This window comes from Gigantopelta aegis, chromosome 7 (assembly GCF_016097555.1).
Source record: "Gigantopelta aegis isolate Gae_Host chromosome 7, Gae_host_genome, whole genome shotgun sequence".
Lineage (NCBI taxonomy): Eukaryota > Metazoa > Mollusca > Gastropoda > Neomphalida > Peltospiridae > Gigantopelta > Gigantopelta aegis.
Genome location: NC_054705.1, coordinates 40,267,545 through 40,283,672, shown reverse-complemented (window position 1 = coordinate 40,283,672; position 16,128 = coordinate 40,267,545). Strand labels below are relative to the sequence as shown.

General features: G+C 36.0%; 1 protein-coding gene across 1 annotated transcript in view; it reads right to left on the bottom strand.

Annotated features, from left to right (window-relative positions):
• Positions 1–6,240, bottom strand: part of LOC121377225 (DNA mismatch repair protein Msh6-like) — a 52,174-nt gene extending 45,934 nt beyond the window's left edge. Inside the window, exons 1-4 of the mRNA XM_041505134.1 lie at positions 5,977–6,240; positions 2,534–2,708; positions 471–685; positions 4–101 (exon numbers count right to left, since the gene is read on the bottom strand). Of these exons, the coding sequence (XP_041361068.1) occupies positions 4–101; positions 471–685; positions 2,534–2,708; positions 5,977–6,196 (708 nt within the window). The 5' untranslated portion in view covers positions 6,197–6,240. The remainder of the gene's footprint in view (positions 1–3; positions 102–470; positions 686–2,533; positions 2,709–5,976) is intronic.
• Between the last annotated feature and the right edge of the window lie 9,888 nt (positions 6,241–16,128).

The window sequence follows — 16,128 nt, the reverse complement described above, 5'->3', positions numbered from 1 at the left end:
CACTGTAGTGTTTTCACAGTCGTTATCAGAGTCGGCATTCTGGGTAATATTTTCCTTACTGTTATCTTCACCATCCTCCATTTCATCATCGAAAATATCCGCTGTAAATAAGTATTATCTTTTAAAGTTACAGATTTCATATATCACAATAATCAATATCATTTCCTCATTAAAAAATACAACATCCATCCTTTATGTAACGTTGATTTTGCAATTTGTTTGATTTTATTATTATTTAGTTTTAGTATTATTATAAATTTATTTTTATTATCAGTGTGGGTTGGGTGTTTTTTTGGTTATTTGATTTTAATGTTTAAAACAATATTTCATGCAGGAAAAGAGAAGGAAAAACACACGAGGAGAAAAAAAATTAAAAATTAAAATGGGGCCAAAAAGAAGCAAGTTGGTACAAATTAAAAACATTTAATGTTGGCCGATTAAAACCAATTTTCCGATGCTGCGTAACATACGATCAAAATCCATCGGCTCCGCAGTCTCCTCCTCACTCTCTTCTTCGTCATCTGACGGCTGGAGGTTCACGATGATCGATGACCGGTCGGCAGTCGGCATCGTAAGAGCCTTGTCTGCTTCAAGCGCCCCTTGGTAGCACTGCTGGTCATACGTGTGGAACATCCCACCTCGCTGAAACTCTTTGTGGTCGGAACCCTGGAATGGCTTGATATTTCTATAAACAAAACCGAAAACAAATCTTACAGCCTGGCTCTAGCTTAAGAATTTGTTATCTATGGAACTTTTGGAAAATGTTTGCCATCAGTAAAATGCTCAATGGTGGAAATTTTGAGCCTGTTAATCAGTAACTTTTGCAATGGTGATTAAGTTTTCTCTATGTAATTATATTTTGTTGGGGATTTTTTCCACCATACCCCACCTTAGTGGTTCTAGAATACGATGAACCAATGCCAGATTTAAAGAAAAAAACCCTAGAAAAAAAGTGAAATATACATATATATATATATATAGTCCTGGCTCTGGGGGGGTAGTTCGCATACATTTCTCTTTTAGACAGTTAACTTAAATGTTCTTGTTCTGTATGCCAAGGACTTCGAAAAAAGTTTGGGTAACACTTCCAGGTTAAGTACGTTTTCTCAGCAGAGCACATTTAAGATTTTTGGTTGGCCGCCAAAAGGCTAAAATGACGATATTAGAGTTTCATGCAATAAATAATTATTTGATACCCATAGATGATTCATTTTGGTTTATTTCAATTGTTTGGGTGTTACTAACTATATTTTAGCATTATTCACTGTCATAAACCTAGGTTTGGGGTACAAAATGACCTTATTTTACATATTTTTGCTCGGAAATTGCTTTCGATTTGAAAGTAGCTCAAAGTCTAATGGCTTGTCAGTCAACCAATACTGTAAACAGAGTTCCACAAATTGGCCAAAAGTTTCTTCATTAAATGCTCAGAGCAATACAGGTTTCATGTTGATACCTTGCATTGCTGGATGATACCCATGGGGTCCATTGTATCCCTACCCCCTAAAATAAGCACTTTTAGGGCATTTCGTCAAATGAGCATATCTCCTAAATTAAGTGTCATAAGAAGTTAATCTTTGTGTGTATAAATATGTATATCCCCCAAAATATGATTGGTACTATTACTGTGATTTTTTATGGAGTTGACCTAATTAACATAATTTCAAGATGGCATCCAAAATGGTCACAGAATACAGAATTAGACGTGACTTCTCATACAGAAGAACATTTCAAGTGAGATTACTACCTTATTAGTGCAAAAGTTTCAAACATACCTAGTACCAAAATACTGCAGAACTCAAGCTAATCTTATCAGACAATTAATTTGTTTACAGGAATTGAGTGATGTTTTCTTACACTTATCCATACATGAGCATATGACTGACCAATTAACCTCGAGGGTTTTCTATGATGTTGCAGCCATTAGTTGACCTTGGTCGTGCTCATAGCCAAATATTGCTGTTTCAGCATCAATAATGCTAAAATGTAGTTAGTAACACAAAACAATTGAAATAAATCAAAATAAATCATTTAAGGGTGTCAAATAATTATTTATTGCATGAAACTCCAATATCGTCATTTTTGAAAGCGAAATGTTTTGCTCACCTGGAGCTAGCCCTGAAAGACCAGTCAAATTAATTCAGCGACATAAATTGAAATTGATTATGGGCAATAAATAGAATATTAAACTCAATACCATTTCTTATCATGTTTAAATGTCCCTCATGAAATAAATTTTTATTGTCACTCACTAAAAAATTATTTCACGTTTTGGGACATACACCTGCGATGAAATGGAAACTTGTTTAATATCTTATAACTACAGCAAAACCCCTCTAAACCAGACACCCTCGGGACCAAGTAAAATGTCCGGTTTAGAGAGGTATCCGATTTAGTGAAGTTAAAGTTCTTTACCGATTTAAAAAAAAGGACAGTGAAAAATGTCTGGTATTGAGGGAATTCCGGTATACAGAGGGTCTGGTTTTGAGAGGTTTCACTATATTTCACATTTCTTTTGTTTATTTTTTCTCACTTCATCTTAATCCAGGCTCTAGTTGGAGGATCATCGAAGAACTGGACATGGGCTTGCGGAGTTTTCCCCCCTTGCCAGTGTTTCTTCTCGGTTGGATGGTTACACACGATAGCCGGCCACCATGGATACCCATCAAGTTTCGTCCACACGACGTCATACAGTTGTACTTCTGGTGCTGAAAATAAAACACTAGATGACACAAAGGGTTCTATAATCCGCCCAATCCTCCTACAAAAACAGCCCTCTACATTGCAATAGGTCGCATATGTGTTAATTGTTTAGTACAAGTAGGCGTCATCTGGCTCCTAGATGGAAAAGTTAATGTAGAGGACTGAAAAATGGGGTGGGGTGGGGGGGGGGGGTAAAATAATTTCAGTTTGGTTTGACATAATAAGAAAATTAAAAGTGTTTTGGAAATAATAACAAAATTGGAGCTGGGCAGTATATTGTATATACCGTTTGGCATTATGTCAAAACTAATTTACCATACTGAGCAAATTTCAAAATACAGAAATTCGGTTTAGAAAATTATTTTCCACCATGTCGTTAAAACACTAACAATATATCCGATGAATGTAAAATGGGTTGGGTATAAATCAGACGAGAGCCTTGTGTATGGAATTTAATTTTATTCAGATGAAATTAGCGGGTGAGACTTAAGTCAGGCATGCATTTAAATTAAAACCGAGTAAACATACTGAAAATACCACTTGATATCAGTATCAGTATTCTGTCAATACCAAATACCGTACCAATACTGAAGTAAAAAAAAAAAACAAAAAAAAAAATAACAACCAAGACTAATTTTCATAGTGTATTTTTTTATAAATATTAATTACATCCATCTGCAGGCCCTTTTATAATGTGTGACAGGTATAAAAAAAAAATAAACATACTTATTGTTCAATCAGGTTGTGGTCTTTATGAAACTAGTTGAACACCCTCATCTTAACGTAGTGCAGAATGATTTTAAAGTGATACTTCAGATGTTAAAAAAGTGCTGAATAGAACTGTTATGTTGTATAAATTATACAGATATTAGTAACAATATAAGACTATGAAAATGAGTCTTGGTTGTTATTTTGATTTTGTGTGTTTTTTTATATGAAGATACTCTTTAAAACACTGAAATTGTTAAGTTATAGTGAAGACTAATAATTAGCATAACAGTGTGTTTAAAAGTGTGGGAAATACAGATAACAACCGAAAGGCGTATGAGTCCGGTGTTTATCTAGAACGTCGCCATGCATGTCTGCTGAAATTGTCTGCGATGATTTACCCAATACTACCCAATACTACTTACCCAATAGCACTACTAACTATTATATCATCACGTAAGAACCCCTAAACCTGGATATTAGTTACACGTGTTGTTATTCATTCACCCTTCTATAATACGAATAATTTTTATAAAATAAAAAAAGGAGGTAAGTATAAAAAAAAATTCTAATTCTAATCTTGATATGGAATTTTTTTTATCACATTACTGTGATCAAAAAACTTTTTTTTAAAACCCCCAAAAACCCCCAAACAATTATAACAGGTGTGAGAAAGAAAAAAAAACATGAGCGGGCAAATCTAAAAAAAAAAATTAAAGATATTTTTTAATAAATTCTGCGGTGTATACAATTCGCCGCATACAACATGTGTAACTAATATGCGGGTTCTTGCGTGATGATATAATAGTAGTGGTATTGGGTAAGTATTGGGTAGTACTGGGTAAATAGTCGCACCGCTAGAATTAGTTCACCAAGGTAAACATCTACGGTCCGTTTTTTAACATTTTGACATTTATTGGACCCGATGTTTACAACTTGAACAGCAAAAACAAGCGTGCAGTTTCCGCCCAGATTTCAGGCGGAATCGATACAACCATGGAATTAATTATTTCGTGGCGAAATATGAGATGTACCAATAAATATAAACACTTACTGTATAAAGAAAACTTCCCGAGTCACGTTTTACGCATAAATAGACAGTTTGTCCAAATAGTAATCCTGCATTAATCCAATTTTCAGTTACGAACAAAATCTCGAATATTCCCGCCGGCCATTGTGAGCATATTTAAAATGTGATTGAAAACTGTTGGTGGAATCGGATTATTTTTATTATTATTCGTCTCGGGTTCACGAGTTTATTCCACGATATTTAATGGAATATCACGTTTTATAATAATAAATAAATAAACTTAATTAATGAATAATATTGTTTTTTAAAAATCAATTAATTGATAATAAATTAATAATAACAATTAAATTTAACTGAATAAAACTTCTAAAATAACTAATGACCAGTAATTATAGCTAAAAAAAAGAAATGAAATTAAAACAAAAAGAAGAGAAAAAAAGAAGAAAAAAACCTTTGAAACACATGTAAGCAATGGCCTGTAATAATAATATTTAAAAACAATTACTAAAGGAAATAATAATTTTGGAAAAAGTAAATAAATGAAGGCCTTAAAATAAGTAATGACCTGTACTAACAATCATTATTTTTTTTAATAATAATAAAAAAGAATAATACACCCCAAAACTTTAATGTGATAATATTATTAACAATGCATATAATGCAACCCACACAAAGCACATATGTAGAAACAAAAATAACAAAATAAATAAATTTAATATATCAATTCCATTCAGTTCCGCAATATTTCTTTTACGTAAAATGCTTGATACGAATAATTCTCGTTCCGCAAAATTTTCATTCCGCATTTTCGATGTGCCAGGATAAAAATAGTTTTCAAATGTTTAAATGTGTCATCTTCAAACATCTAATCCTGGAAAGGTTACCAAAGGTATTGTACTTAATATTTTTGTCTAAAATTTATTAAAATATGTTGTTGTACGTGTTGAGGCTCTTAAATAAAGCACATATGCCTGATTTTATTAAATCGTGATTGCAAATGGAAAATTCGATCCAATGGATAAACGTTACGGCACAGCAATAAACATCACAATAATAAATATCGTGCCGGAGACGTTTATCTTGATGAACTACGCTAGAATCTGCTCAGTGAAAAAAACAAACAAACACAGTTGGACTTTTTTCCTTTAATTCAAAATTCAAAGTGAAGATCGTTTCTTAATAAGTATTTCTTGGTCTCCAGTCTATCATACACTCTATGAGCTCAAAATAGATCACAATACACGATTAGTGTGAAAAAACGTGATGGTAGTCATTATTTCTACCGCAATTCGTTCCGAGCAAAATTCCTCGGAACCATTTAGAAGTGCTAATGGCTTAATGCCGTGGCAGGATAAACCTCGCCTTGTGCTTGCACGCGAGGTTAATCTTGATCAACTAGATTCCTTGAAACATTGTTTTTCAGCCTCTTAAATATAAAGTGTGTTGTAATTGATCAGAAATTTGGGTTAGTACTTTATTTTGGTGGGCTAGTGGAATTTACAAACCAACTAGCCACTAGCCCTGTGGCAAGTTACCTTGGTTTTTTCCTGCACCAGTTGTTTCTTTCGATTTAGATTTGCTGCCATTTTCACTTGGCAATGGCTTGACGACTGCGACTGGACTTTTTGATTTTCCACTATTTGGCGACCTCCGAGGTGACAGCACATTTTTGTTGTCACCGCTCTCGCCTTTTGGCTTGGTGGGTGTTTTAGAAAAGAAAGAAAACAAATTCTGTTGTTTCCCTACTTTTGACATCGTAAAAAAACAAATATCAACAGTGTCGTCGACTAATTAATCTATCTCCCGCGTTTTTTCATTAAAACTTCCGGTTCCGGTTTGGTCCAAAATCCCTTTTTGACGTTGGGCAGTGTTGGGGGTGCAGTAGAGTGGGGCTCAGGAGGGTGGGGGAGAGTCTAGATCAGTTGGCAAAGCCCTCGCCACTGTCCTGCGTTGCTTGGGTCAAAGAATCGAGCCCCCTTCAGAGCTTCTAGATTTTTTTTTATAAAATCCACTGGCCATGGGATCAGTGATTTAAAAGATTTTCTAGCCACGATTAAAAATTCACTAGCCCTACTTTACTTTAAGTTAATACTAAATAATAGTAATATTAATCAGATATGTCACCTAAAGAGGGAGATAGACCTTAAAACACTAACGTTGGGGTGGGGGCAGGATATTAATATTTACATTTTTTTTTTTTTTTTTTTTTTTTAAATCACTAGCCAACGGGCATGGCAATAGTAGTTATTTATTAGCCCAACATTGAATATCACTAGCCATGGGAGTGGGGCTACCATAATCTAGAAGCCCTGCCCCTTGCTGGTGGGTTTGTGTGTGTGTGTGTGTCCCAAACAGTTCTCCACGACTAGTATATCAAAGGCTGTGGTGTGTGCTTCCCTGTATGTGAGAAATTTGAACTACAAAACCATACTTCATGATCAGGGCCGTGGTGTTTAGCCCAATTTCGGTGGCTCAGACTACAGGCTGTGGAAGTTTAAACAAAAACTAGTTTTTTTTGTTTAACAAAACCACTAGAGCACACTGATTTATTAATCATTGACTATCGGATGTCAAACATTTGGTCATTTTGACATATAGTCTTAGAGAGGAACCCGCTACATTTTTCCATTAGCAGTAGGGAATGTTTTATATGCACCATCCCACAGACAGGATAGCACATACCACAGTTTTTGATATACCAGTCGTGGTGGACTGGCTGGGACTAGAAACAGCCCAATGGGTCCACCGATGGGATTGATCCTAGATTGACCCTAGATTGACCACACATCGAGCAAGCGATTTACAACTAGGCTATGTCCCAACCCAGCTTCAAGTTGTGCTCAAGTGACATCTTCAGTTCTTTTATTTCAACTTATTTTCGTGCTTATATCCAATTAAGGTTCAAGCATGCTGTCCTGGGCACACACCTCAGCTATCTGGGCTGTCTGTCCAGGACAGTGTGTTAGTTGGTTAGAGGTTAGTGAGAGAAGAGGGTGTAGTGGCCTTACACCTACCCATTGAGCCCTTAAGAACTCGCTCTGGGTGGGAGCCGGTACCGGGCTGGGAACCCTGTACCTACCAGCCTGTAGTCCGATGGCTTAACCACTGCGCCACCAAGGCCGATCTTCGGTTCTGGGATAGATTAGCTTAAATGGATTATTGAGCTTGTGTGGTATCCATGGTATTTAGCCACAGGAAGAGAATAACCAACCGTCCCCTGGTATCTGTATCTGCCATGGTGCTTAGACCTGCATGGATGAAGTTACTGGTGGGGAGGGGAAAACGAAACAAACAAAAAATCTTTTAGTTGAGTCTGAGGTTGGGCATCGGCTGTTATACCATTCAGTGATACATGTAACAACACTTGTAATTATGTTGTATATTTTATTTATGTTTCACAGTGTAGGTATCAATAGGTTCACATTGTATTTTCTTTATTACAAAACAGCTGAGCACATGACATACATGTTTGTTAATACACTTATGCTAAAATTCATGAGCATCTACAGTATGAGAGCAAAGGGGGAAGAGGGGCACCTGTCTACCCATGGATTTTTGTGAAAGTATGCTGGCTTAACACACACACACACGTACATGTGCACACACGCACACACACACACACACATTCTAGTTTATTTAATTAAATACAATTGTTGTAATATTACTTGCCCCTCTCTGGAAAAATTTCTGCAGATGCCCATGCCAACATTTTAGCTTACACAGTGAAAAATGCATTTTAAAATTGTTGCATTTATGGGTCCTTGTTAGGATAAAATTTACTTAGAATAAACTGCATTTCCGGGCATAGCTATTTTCCTGAAAACTGATACTCAACTCCCTACTCACATGGCGGCTACTGACGCCCAGGGCCGATATTTTTGAAGCTATCTTAGCGCTACGAAATCGTAAAACCAGCGTAGGGTGTGATGTCACTACAGCATATGCCATAGTGACGTCAAAGCTTATGATGACTTTACTATTTTGTAGGCTAAGTTTGCTTTGAAAATATGGGCCCAGGGCTCTATCTTATGCTAGGATCAGACTATCAACTGCCAGCAGACTTCTACGACTGTCCATTTGCTAGTCTGAGCACTCTTACAACTTGATTCTCGTTGTATAACCCACTGGTTGTTAATCTGAGGGCACACGTCTTAAGTCAGGAGTTATGGAAATTGCAACCGTCGAGTTGGTCAACTTTCTGCTGGCAGTTGGTAGTTTAAGCCTAGCATTATATATGCCTATGTAAATAATGCGGTTATATCATGTGGACTAAACTAATACCATAAATACTGTATAGATGGTGCTTTATACGTCTGTATTATTCAGTACCAAAGTAAAACATATCACATATCAAGTATAAAAAAACCTAAATTTAAATAAATAAAAACAAACTTAAAATTGGCTTAAAAACAACAACTTAATCAGGGGTCGAAATTGGTCGAAAATTCCTGCTGGATATTCTGTCTGGCAAGCTACAAATTCCATTGGCCCAAATCAAAACGTGCCGGACCAAACAATCAACTAAAACGAATGTGTGAATATAAACGTAAAATAATTACTCATCTGATGACAGGTGAAAAGAAAAATCTCCTGACCCATAGTAATGTTGACCAGTAAAAACTGGTTGGGACGGCAATATATTTCGACCCCTGTTAATCCATCCAAACTCCACAACATAGACAACCACTTTCCCCATTTCAAAATAAAATAATAAAATTATTTAAAAAAATTCATGACAAGATCAAATTGAGCCATTTTCATTCATCAGGGCTTGAAATGAACAAACATTTTCTTTATACCAGCATACAATGCATACACACATTTAATTAATACTGACAATGACAGTGCACTTACATGTATTACATAATGTGTATCTAATTCAACTTTCTAACTGATGTTACAGAAATATCCGATGTTGACCGAATGGTTCGGCTGAACAACCCGATGGGTCGAACACTTTCTCGAGCACCGACGGGGTTCGAGGCAACAGGATTCAACTGTAATTCCATCATAATAGTATCAAGATAAAAACTGACTAAATATATATATATTATAATATATATATAACTCTTTGAATCTGATGATTATTTCTAGTAAAGCCTAGAAAAAGGGGGCTAAAACATTTGATTGTCCAATAAATATTATTTTCATATATTAATGCTACCTACTTAAAAATTATTTTATTGTGACTGGAGTTTTGTTTTTTTATATATAAAATCAAGTATAAACAATTTATTACAAAATAATGCACAATGATCATCAAATATAAAACATGGAATACACATCAACAGGTCTGTGATATTCATCTACTATAAATAAAATACAGAAAGGTTGAAATGATAATTTAATAAAGCATGCCCATAGCCTGGAGGGGAGAGGGCATGTGGGGCAACACCACCCACTCTCAACCCCTGCAAATAAGAAATCACCCACAGCAAAAAATATGAAGTGGAAAAAAACCAACTGAAGATAGTTTAAGGGAAAAAAGTGCAGAGGAGAATTAAAATCTCCACAGCAATCTCCATGGCATTGCTGATTGCCGTGGGCAATTGCCAGGGGTTGCCCCTTGAAAAAAAAAAAACCTCAGAAACTGCTGGAATCTGCTATTGTTTGCATGCATGCATTAATTAAATGTGCCATGGGTTTTTTTTTTTTTGGGGGGGGGGGGGGGGCTGGGGGTTGGAGGCATTTTCCCTCCACATAACTATTAGTCCTCCCATAGAATCTACTGCACCTCCACCCCCAATAACACCAGCTGTCTATGGCCCCGCATTAAAGATAATGCCTTGAAATTGCTGCCATTGTAAAATGTTTCAGAGTAATAGAGCCTTTTAACCATTAGTATTATTATATTTACTTTTAAACATATTTTCTTGATCAGAATATCAATGTCTGTATATTCAACAAGTTTCTGGTCATCTTAATGCAGAGGTGAATCGAGGTGTGGGGGGGGGGGGGGCAGGGACCCAGGACCCCCCTAAATTTTGCGACAGTTATAATTTTATTATATATTAATTTTAATTTTTTTTACGATCCCCTCCAAACCTCCCCTAAAGTTCCATTGGCATTCTGCCTCAGGGCCCCGTTCCATGAAGCGATCTTAGACCTAAGATCACCTTAGGCGCATAGCTACCCTAAGCACTCAAGTTGATCTTAGGGCTAATGCTGCGTTCATTAGACGTCGTGAATATCGTATCTCCCAATTCACAAGTTGTGAAGAGCGTTCATTTGGCGAAATAACCCGTGAACACAACTTGTGAACTGGGGTAGGAATTTCTGCCTCAATCTTCACAAGTCGTGAAAAACAATGGCAGCCGGAAGAGAAGTAGTTTATGGTAAATCATGAAATAATTGCAATTTTAGTTGTCATTCAAGAGAGTAGCATAGATATGTATAGTCATTTGTATCTGATAGCCATTGCAGATTGAAAACAAAGTTATTTCACTGCTAAATGTTTCACAACTCGTGGAAGAAATGGAGAAACAAACACAAATCATTCGTGTAATTACGAGTTGGGGTTTGTGAGATTGGAGTGACAAGGCATATTGTCTATAAATTGCCCGAACGCTCTCCAATGTTGAAGTCGTGTTCACCAAATGAACGCAGCATAAGATCGCTTCATGGAACAGGGCCAAGGTCACTGCGCCCCCCCCCCCCTTCCCCCCCAAAATGGATTTTCTGGATCTGCCACTGTAATGTGTTTAATATATAATTTCATTTGTATAATAGGCTTTGCTAATTGAAAACATCTTAACAATATTAGCAAATTTGGTTTAGTCTCTTTAGAAAGCAAAAGAGTTAAACAAACTAAGGTAATTGTTTAGCAGTTAATTTTTTGGCATTTAAGATAAAATCCTATCTACTTTGTAAGCAGTCTTTTGTTATAAAAAAAAAAGCAGAATTTTTAAAAAATATATTATTTATAAACTTTTAAAGCTGAAAAATCACAAATAGAGTTGGACGAAAAAAACATACATTTTTGAAAACACCCCCACCCCATATGGCATCTAATAAAACTATGTCTTAAAGGGACATTCTTGAGTTTGCTCCATTGTAAGATGTTTCCGACTAATAAAATATTCCTACGATTAAACTTACATATTAAATATATTTTCTTGTTTAGAATATTAGTGTATGTATATTCAATGTTTCTGGTCGTCTTAATATTTGTGAGAAGCCCAAACTAGATTTTGTCTTCAAATAATTTTGTACGTACGAAAAACAATATTTTAGGAAATAAAATGAAATTTAACCTAGTACAAATATTAGAACGATCAGAAACACGTTTAATATACAGCCACTAATATTTTATGCAGAAAAATTTATGTGATATGTAATTATAATTGTTAAAAAGTCTCTGTTAGTCGATAACATCTTAAAAATTGCAGCAAACTCAGGAATGTCCCTTTAATTCCAATAAATAAGTTTCTTACTAATAGATTACAAATCACAACTAAAAATGGATGCACATGTATTATCAACATTCAGCTATAAACTAAAACGTGTATGAGCAATAAGCAAATGTATAATTATGGATTTAAAATATTATGACGTTATATGCATTGTGCATACACGGGATAAAAATAACAAAAATAACATTGGCTGTTTTAACCTGGGTTAAGTTATATGCATTGTGCATACACAGGCTAAAAATAACAAAAATAACATTGGCTGTTTTAACCTGGGTTAAGTTATATGCATTGTGCATACACAGGCTAAAAATAACAAAAATAACATTGGCTGTTTTAACCTGGGTTACGTTATATGCATTGTGCATACACAGTCTAAAATTTTAAAAAATAACATTCGTTGTTTTAACCTGGTTTAAATCTGTGTTGCTTCTACACCGGCCTATGTGGTGTCGTGGTTCAGCCATCGGACATAAGACTGGTAGGTACAGGGTTCGCAGCCCGGTACCGGTTCCCACCCAGAGCGAGTTTTAACGACTCAGTGGGTAGGTTAAGACCACTACACCCTCTTCTCTCTCACTAACCACTAACTCACTGTCCTGGACAGACATCCCAAATAGCTGAAATGTGTGCCCAGGACAGCATGCTTGAATCTTAATTGGATAAAAGCATAAGTTGAAATGAAATGAAATCACTTGGCTATGAAATTACTCAATTTTAAAATTGCTTCATTAATAGAATCTATCACTGTTGTGAGATATAGATACGGTAATTCCGAATGTTTTTGAGAGAGGGGGAAGGGGTAGCATGCCCACTTTTCCGTTACTGTGCTCAGAATTGCCGTATTGTAACACCTGGAATTAAAAATATTCTTAGCGGGTGGGTGGAAGGAGTATGCCCTCGAACCCCATCAACAGGTTTTGGCCCTGAAATACATGTATTTTCATTCCCCCCCCCCCCCCCACCACCACCACCACCATCGAACTGAGTGTCCTCCGCTTACAAATACACTCCGAGGGGCTCTGGATGTGGCTGGAGGACAATGCAGATATCCACCCATCAGACATCCGAGTTGTTTTCAAATTATTGTGACAGTGACAGCCCAGTTCAGAAGGCTTATTCAGACATCTAACAGACGAGTTTCTTCTCTTTTTTTTCACCACACCTACCTTCAATGTTTTTTGTGAGGGCCAAAGTTTACCAAGGCCGTTACAAAAATATTTTGTCCCGAGGGTTGGAATTGCCTTATCTATATACCTCACAACAGTGATTGATTCTTTTTCTTGACCATTTAATTTCAATAACAAAACATCCAGTGGGCAAGAAAATGCATTACTGGTACCTCTATAGCAAAAATAGCATATAAAAAATAAATTTAATTCCTGTTTGGTCCTGTCCGATTCACCTTTAGATTTTTGGTTTGTGGTTTTTACAAGGTTTTAACTTGTTATGAGAATCAGAAGTAAACAAGCAGCCAACACAATCTCTATATTGGAATTAAGAATACAATTTAAACTGGGTTAGCTATCAACACATGAATTTAACACCAGAGATTACCTGTGCAGTGCCGGATTTATAAGGGGGGGGGGGGGGGGCAAATTAAGGGGGCAATTACCCCGGGCCCCGCTGCCAGAGGGGCCCCCCCAAACTAAGGACTTCCTTTATAAAATAATGTAATAATTATAAAATAGTTAATTTTTTTATTTGTCATGTAAATTAATTTCTATGTTGAGGGACCCCTGAACCTGAAGTGCCCCAGGCCCCCCAAGGTTTAAATCCGGCCCTGGACCTGTGCCATAAGCAGAACTCGACCCTGGTATAAGTGTAGAGTTAAAATTACCCACGTAACGTTTTAACGCCACATTTAGCTAATTTTAATCCTGCAACCACTGTATCTAATGCCTGATTATGACGACCGATTGAAGCTAAATTATAAATGTATACTAGCAGATTATGACTTTTGATGTCAGGCATGCTACGTCACAAGCATAGCTACAGTACAAAATTGCTCAGTTGACTTCTAGGTCATCGTACAATGTAGCTGAAATGACAGAAATAATAACTCTTTTTTTTTTTATGTACTGTAGGGTACAGATAATAACTAGTGAATGATAATGCATATTGGCTTTATCCTGTTCAGGCTGAATGGGAAATTTCCCATTCTTAACTTCACAGGATAAGGAAGGAAGGAAATGTTTTATTTAATGACACACTCAACACATTTTATTTACGGTTATATGGCGTCGGACATATGGTTACGGACCACACAGATATTGAGGGAGAAAACCCGCTGTCGCTACTTCATGGGCTACTCTTTTTGATTAGCAGCAAGGAATCTTTTATATGCACCATCCCACAGACAGGATAGCACATACCACGGCCTCTGATATACCAGTCATGGTTCACTGGCTGGAGCGAGATATAGCCCAATGGGCTCACAAATGGGGATCAAGCGAACGCTCTACCCCTGGGCTACATCTTGCCCCATCACAGGATAAAGTCGAAGTTATTCTCTATTTATACCAAGTTGACGATTAACCCAGGTTAAAAAACTCATGTAGATGGGCCTATATAAACATAAAATCTGCATAATATTATGAAGATGCACTTACAGACACAAACATCATAAAACAACTGCCCTATTAACAAAATCATACAGATCGACTGAATAAAACAAGAATAAAACCATGGCAACAGATATATATGCATCATGTGATGGAAAGGAACTTGATAGTGAACAAGCATTCGGAGAGTACTGCTAAAGCAATACATGTCCCCTACCGAACATAAGAAATGTTTTTGTATCTCCTAAGTTCAAGGGCAATAACTCCGTCAAAAATGGTTAAATTGCCATGAAAGTCCAACTTGATCTGTAACAGTACATGAAAAAGCTATAAACAAAATTTCAGCTCAATATCTCTAGGCATTCGAACAAAAACATTTGGAAAACTATGTGTGTATGAGTGTGTCAGCATTTCCGAACCTAGAGTGATTTTCACAAAATATCATAACATTACATTTGCATTTAGTAATAGTACATTTACAAGTATTTGTAGATCAATTACATACAGAAATTACATTAGTATGGAACGTGGGTCATGGTAAGGACAAAAGTAAGTAATTGATGCATATTTTGAACTGTATTATTGGTAGTACATGTATATACAATTATTCGAATACTGTGAAACCTATCAAAATGCAAAAAAAAAAAATGAACTTCATGATTTAAAACAGGAAACATGAATTGCTTCAGTGTACAAAGACTTATTTACTAATATTAGACCCTTCCTTCTTTCACACTTATGAACACATGCAGTTAAAAAAAAAAGTTGAATCTAAAAGATCGGTTTTTCTGATTGATACGGAAATTACCAGTAAAGTTTATGATTTAAAAAATCAAACATATGAATCACTTCAGTGTACAAAGGCTTATTTACTTCTTTTACACTGAAGTTTGTTTTGTTTAACGACACCACTAGAGCAGAGTATGACAAATATTTTGAAAATATTTTGAAAAGTCACTAGCCACAGGGCTAGTGGGTTTGTGAAAACCACTAGCCCAAATTCCTGATCAATTATAACTGGATTTTATATAATTTTTGTAACATTACACATTTACGAGTATAACAGTAAAATAAAACAAACACTTAAATCATGTTGTAACTTTCAGTTTTTTGTCGTGTTGTACGTTTGGTTTTTTGTCAAGTGTGATCTATCGTCATTGTTCCGTTTTCGCTTTTGCCCTCCCCCCGGGGAAAAATAATTGAGAAAACTCATGGTTGATATCTAAACCCACTATCAAAATAATTAAATTTAAATGAGGGTACGACAGTGTGACACACGGTAATAGATGGTTCAGTGTATTTGGTAGTGGGTTATATATTTGGGGCCTACTATTTATGTCGCCAGGAATTGCTTAAATACAGGGCAGACCGATATCAAAAGAATATAATGGCGACATCTAATCCGTTGTTAATTGATGAACAAAAAAGGTATCATCTTGTATTGGCAGCTGTGACGCATTATCCAGACCGCTACATGTAATAGGCCAAGCCGAGTCATTACATGTGCGGTTACCATTAAAGTCAATTGTTTTCCTGATTGCCGATAACCACATGTGTTAAATTAGAAAACAATAGGTAAATAAAACAAACACTGAAATTCAAAGCATGACTTGATTGAGATTAACCTGTCATCGCGATTGGTGATTTCCAAGTTCTTAGCCTAAAACATATGTGCGAGATTGCCTACCATGTGACGTGTCCAACCAATCAAAAC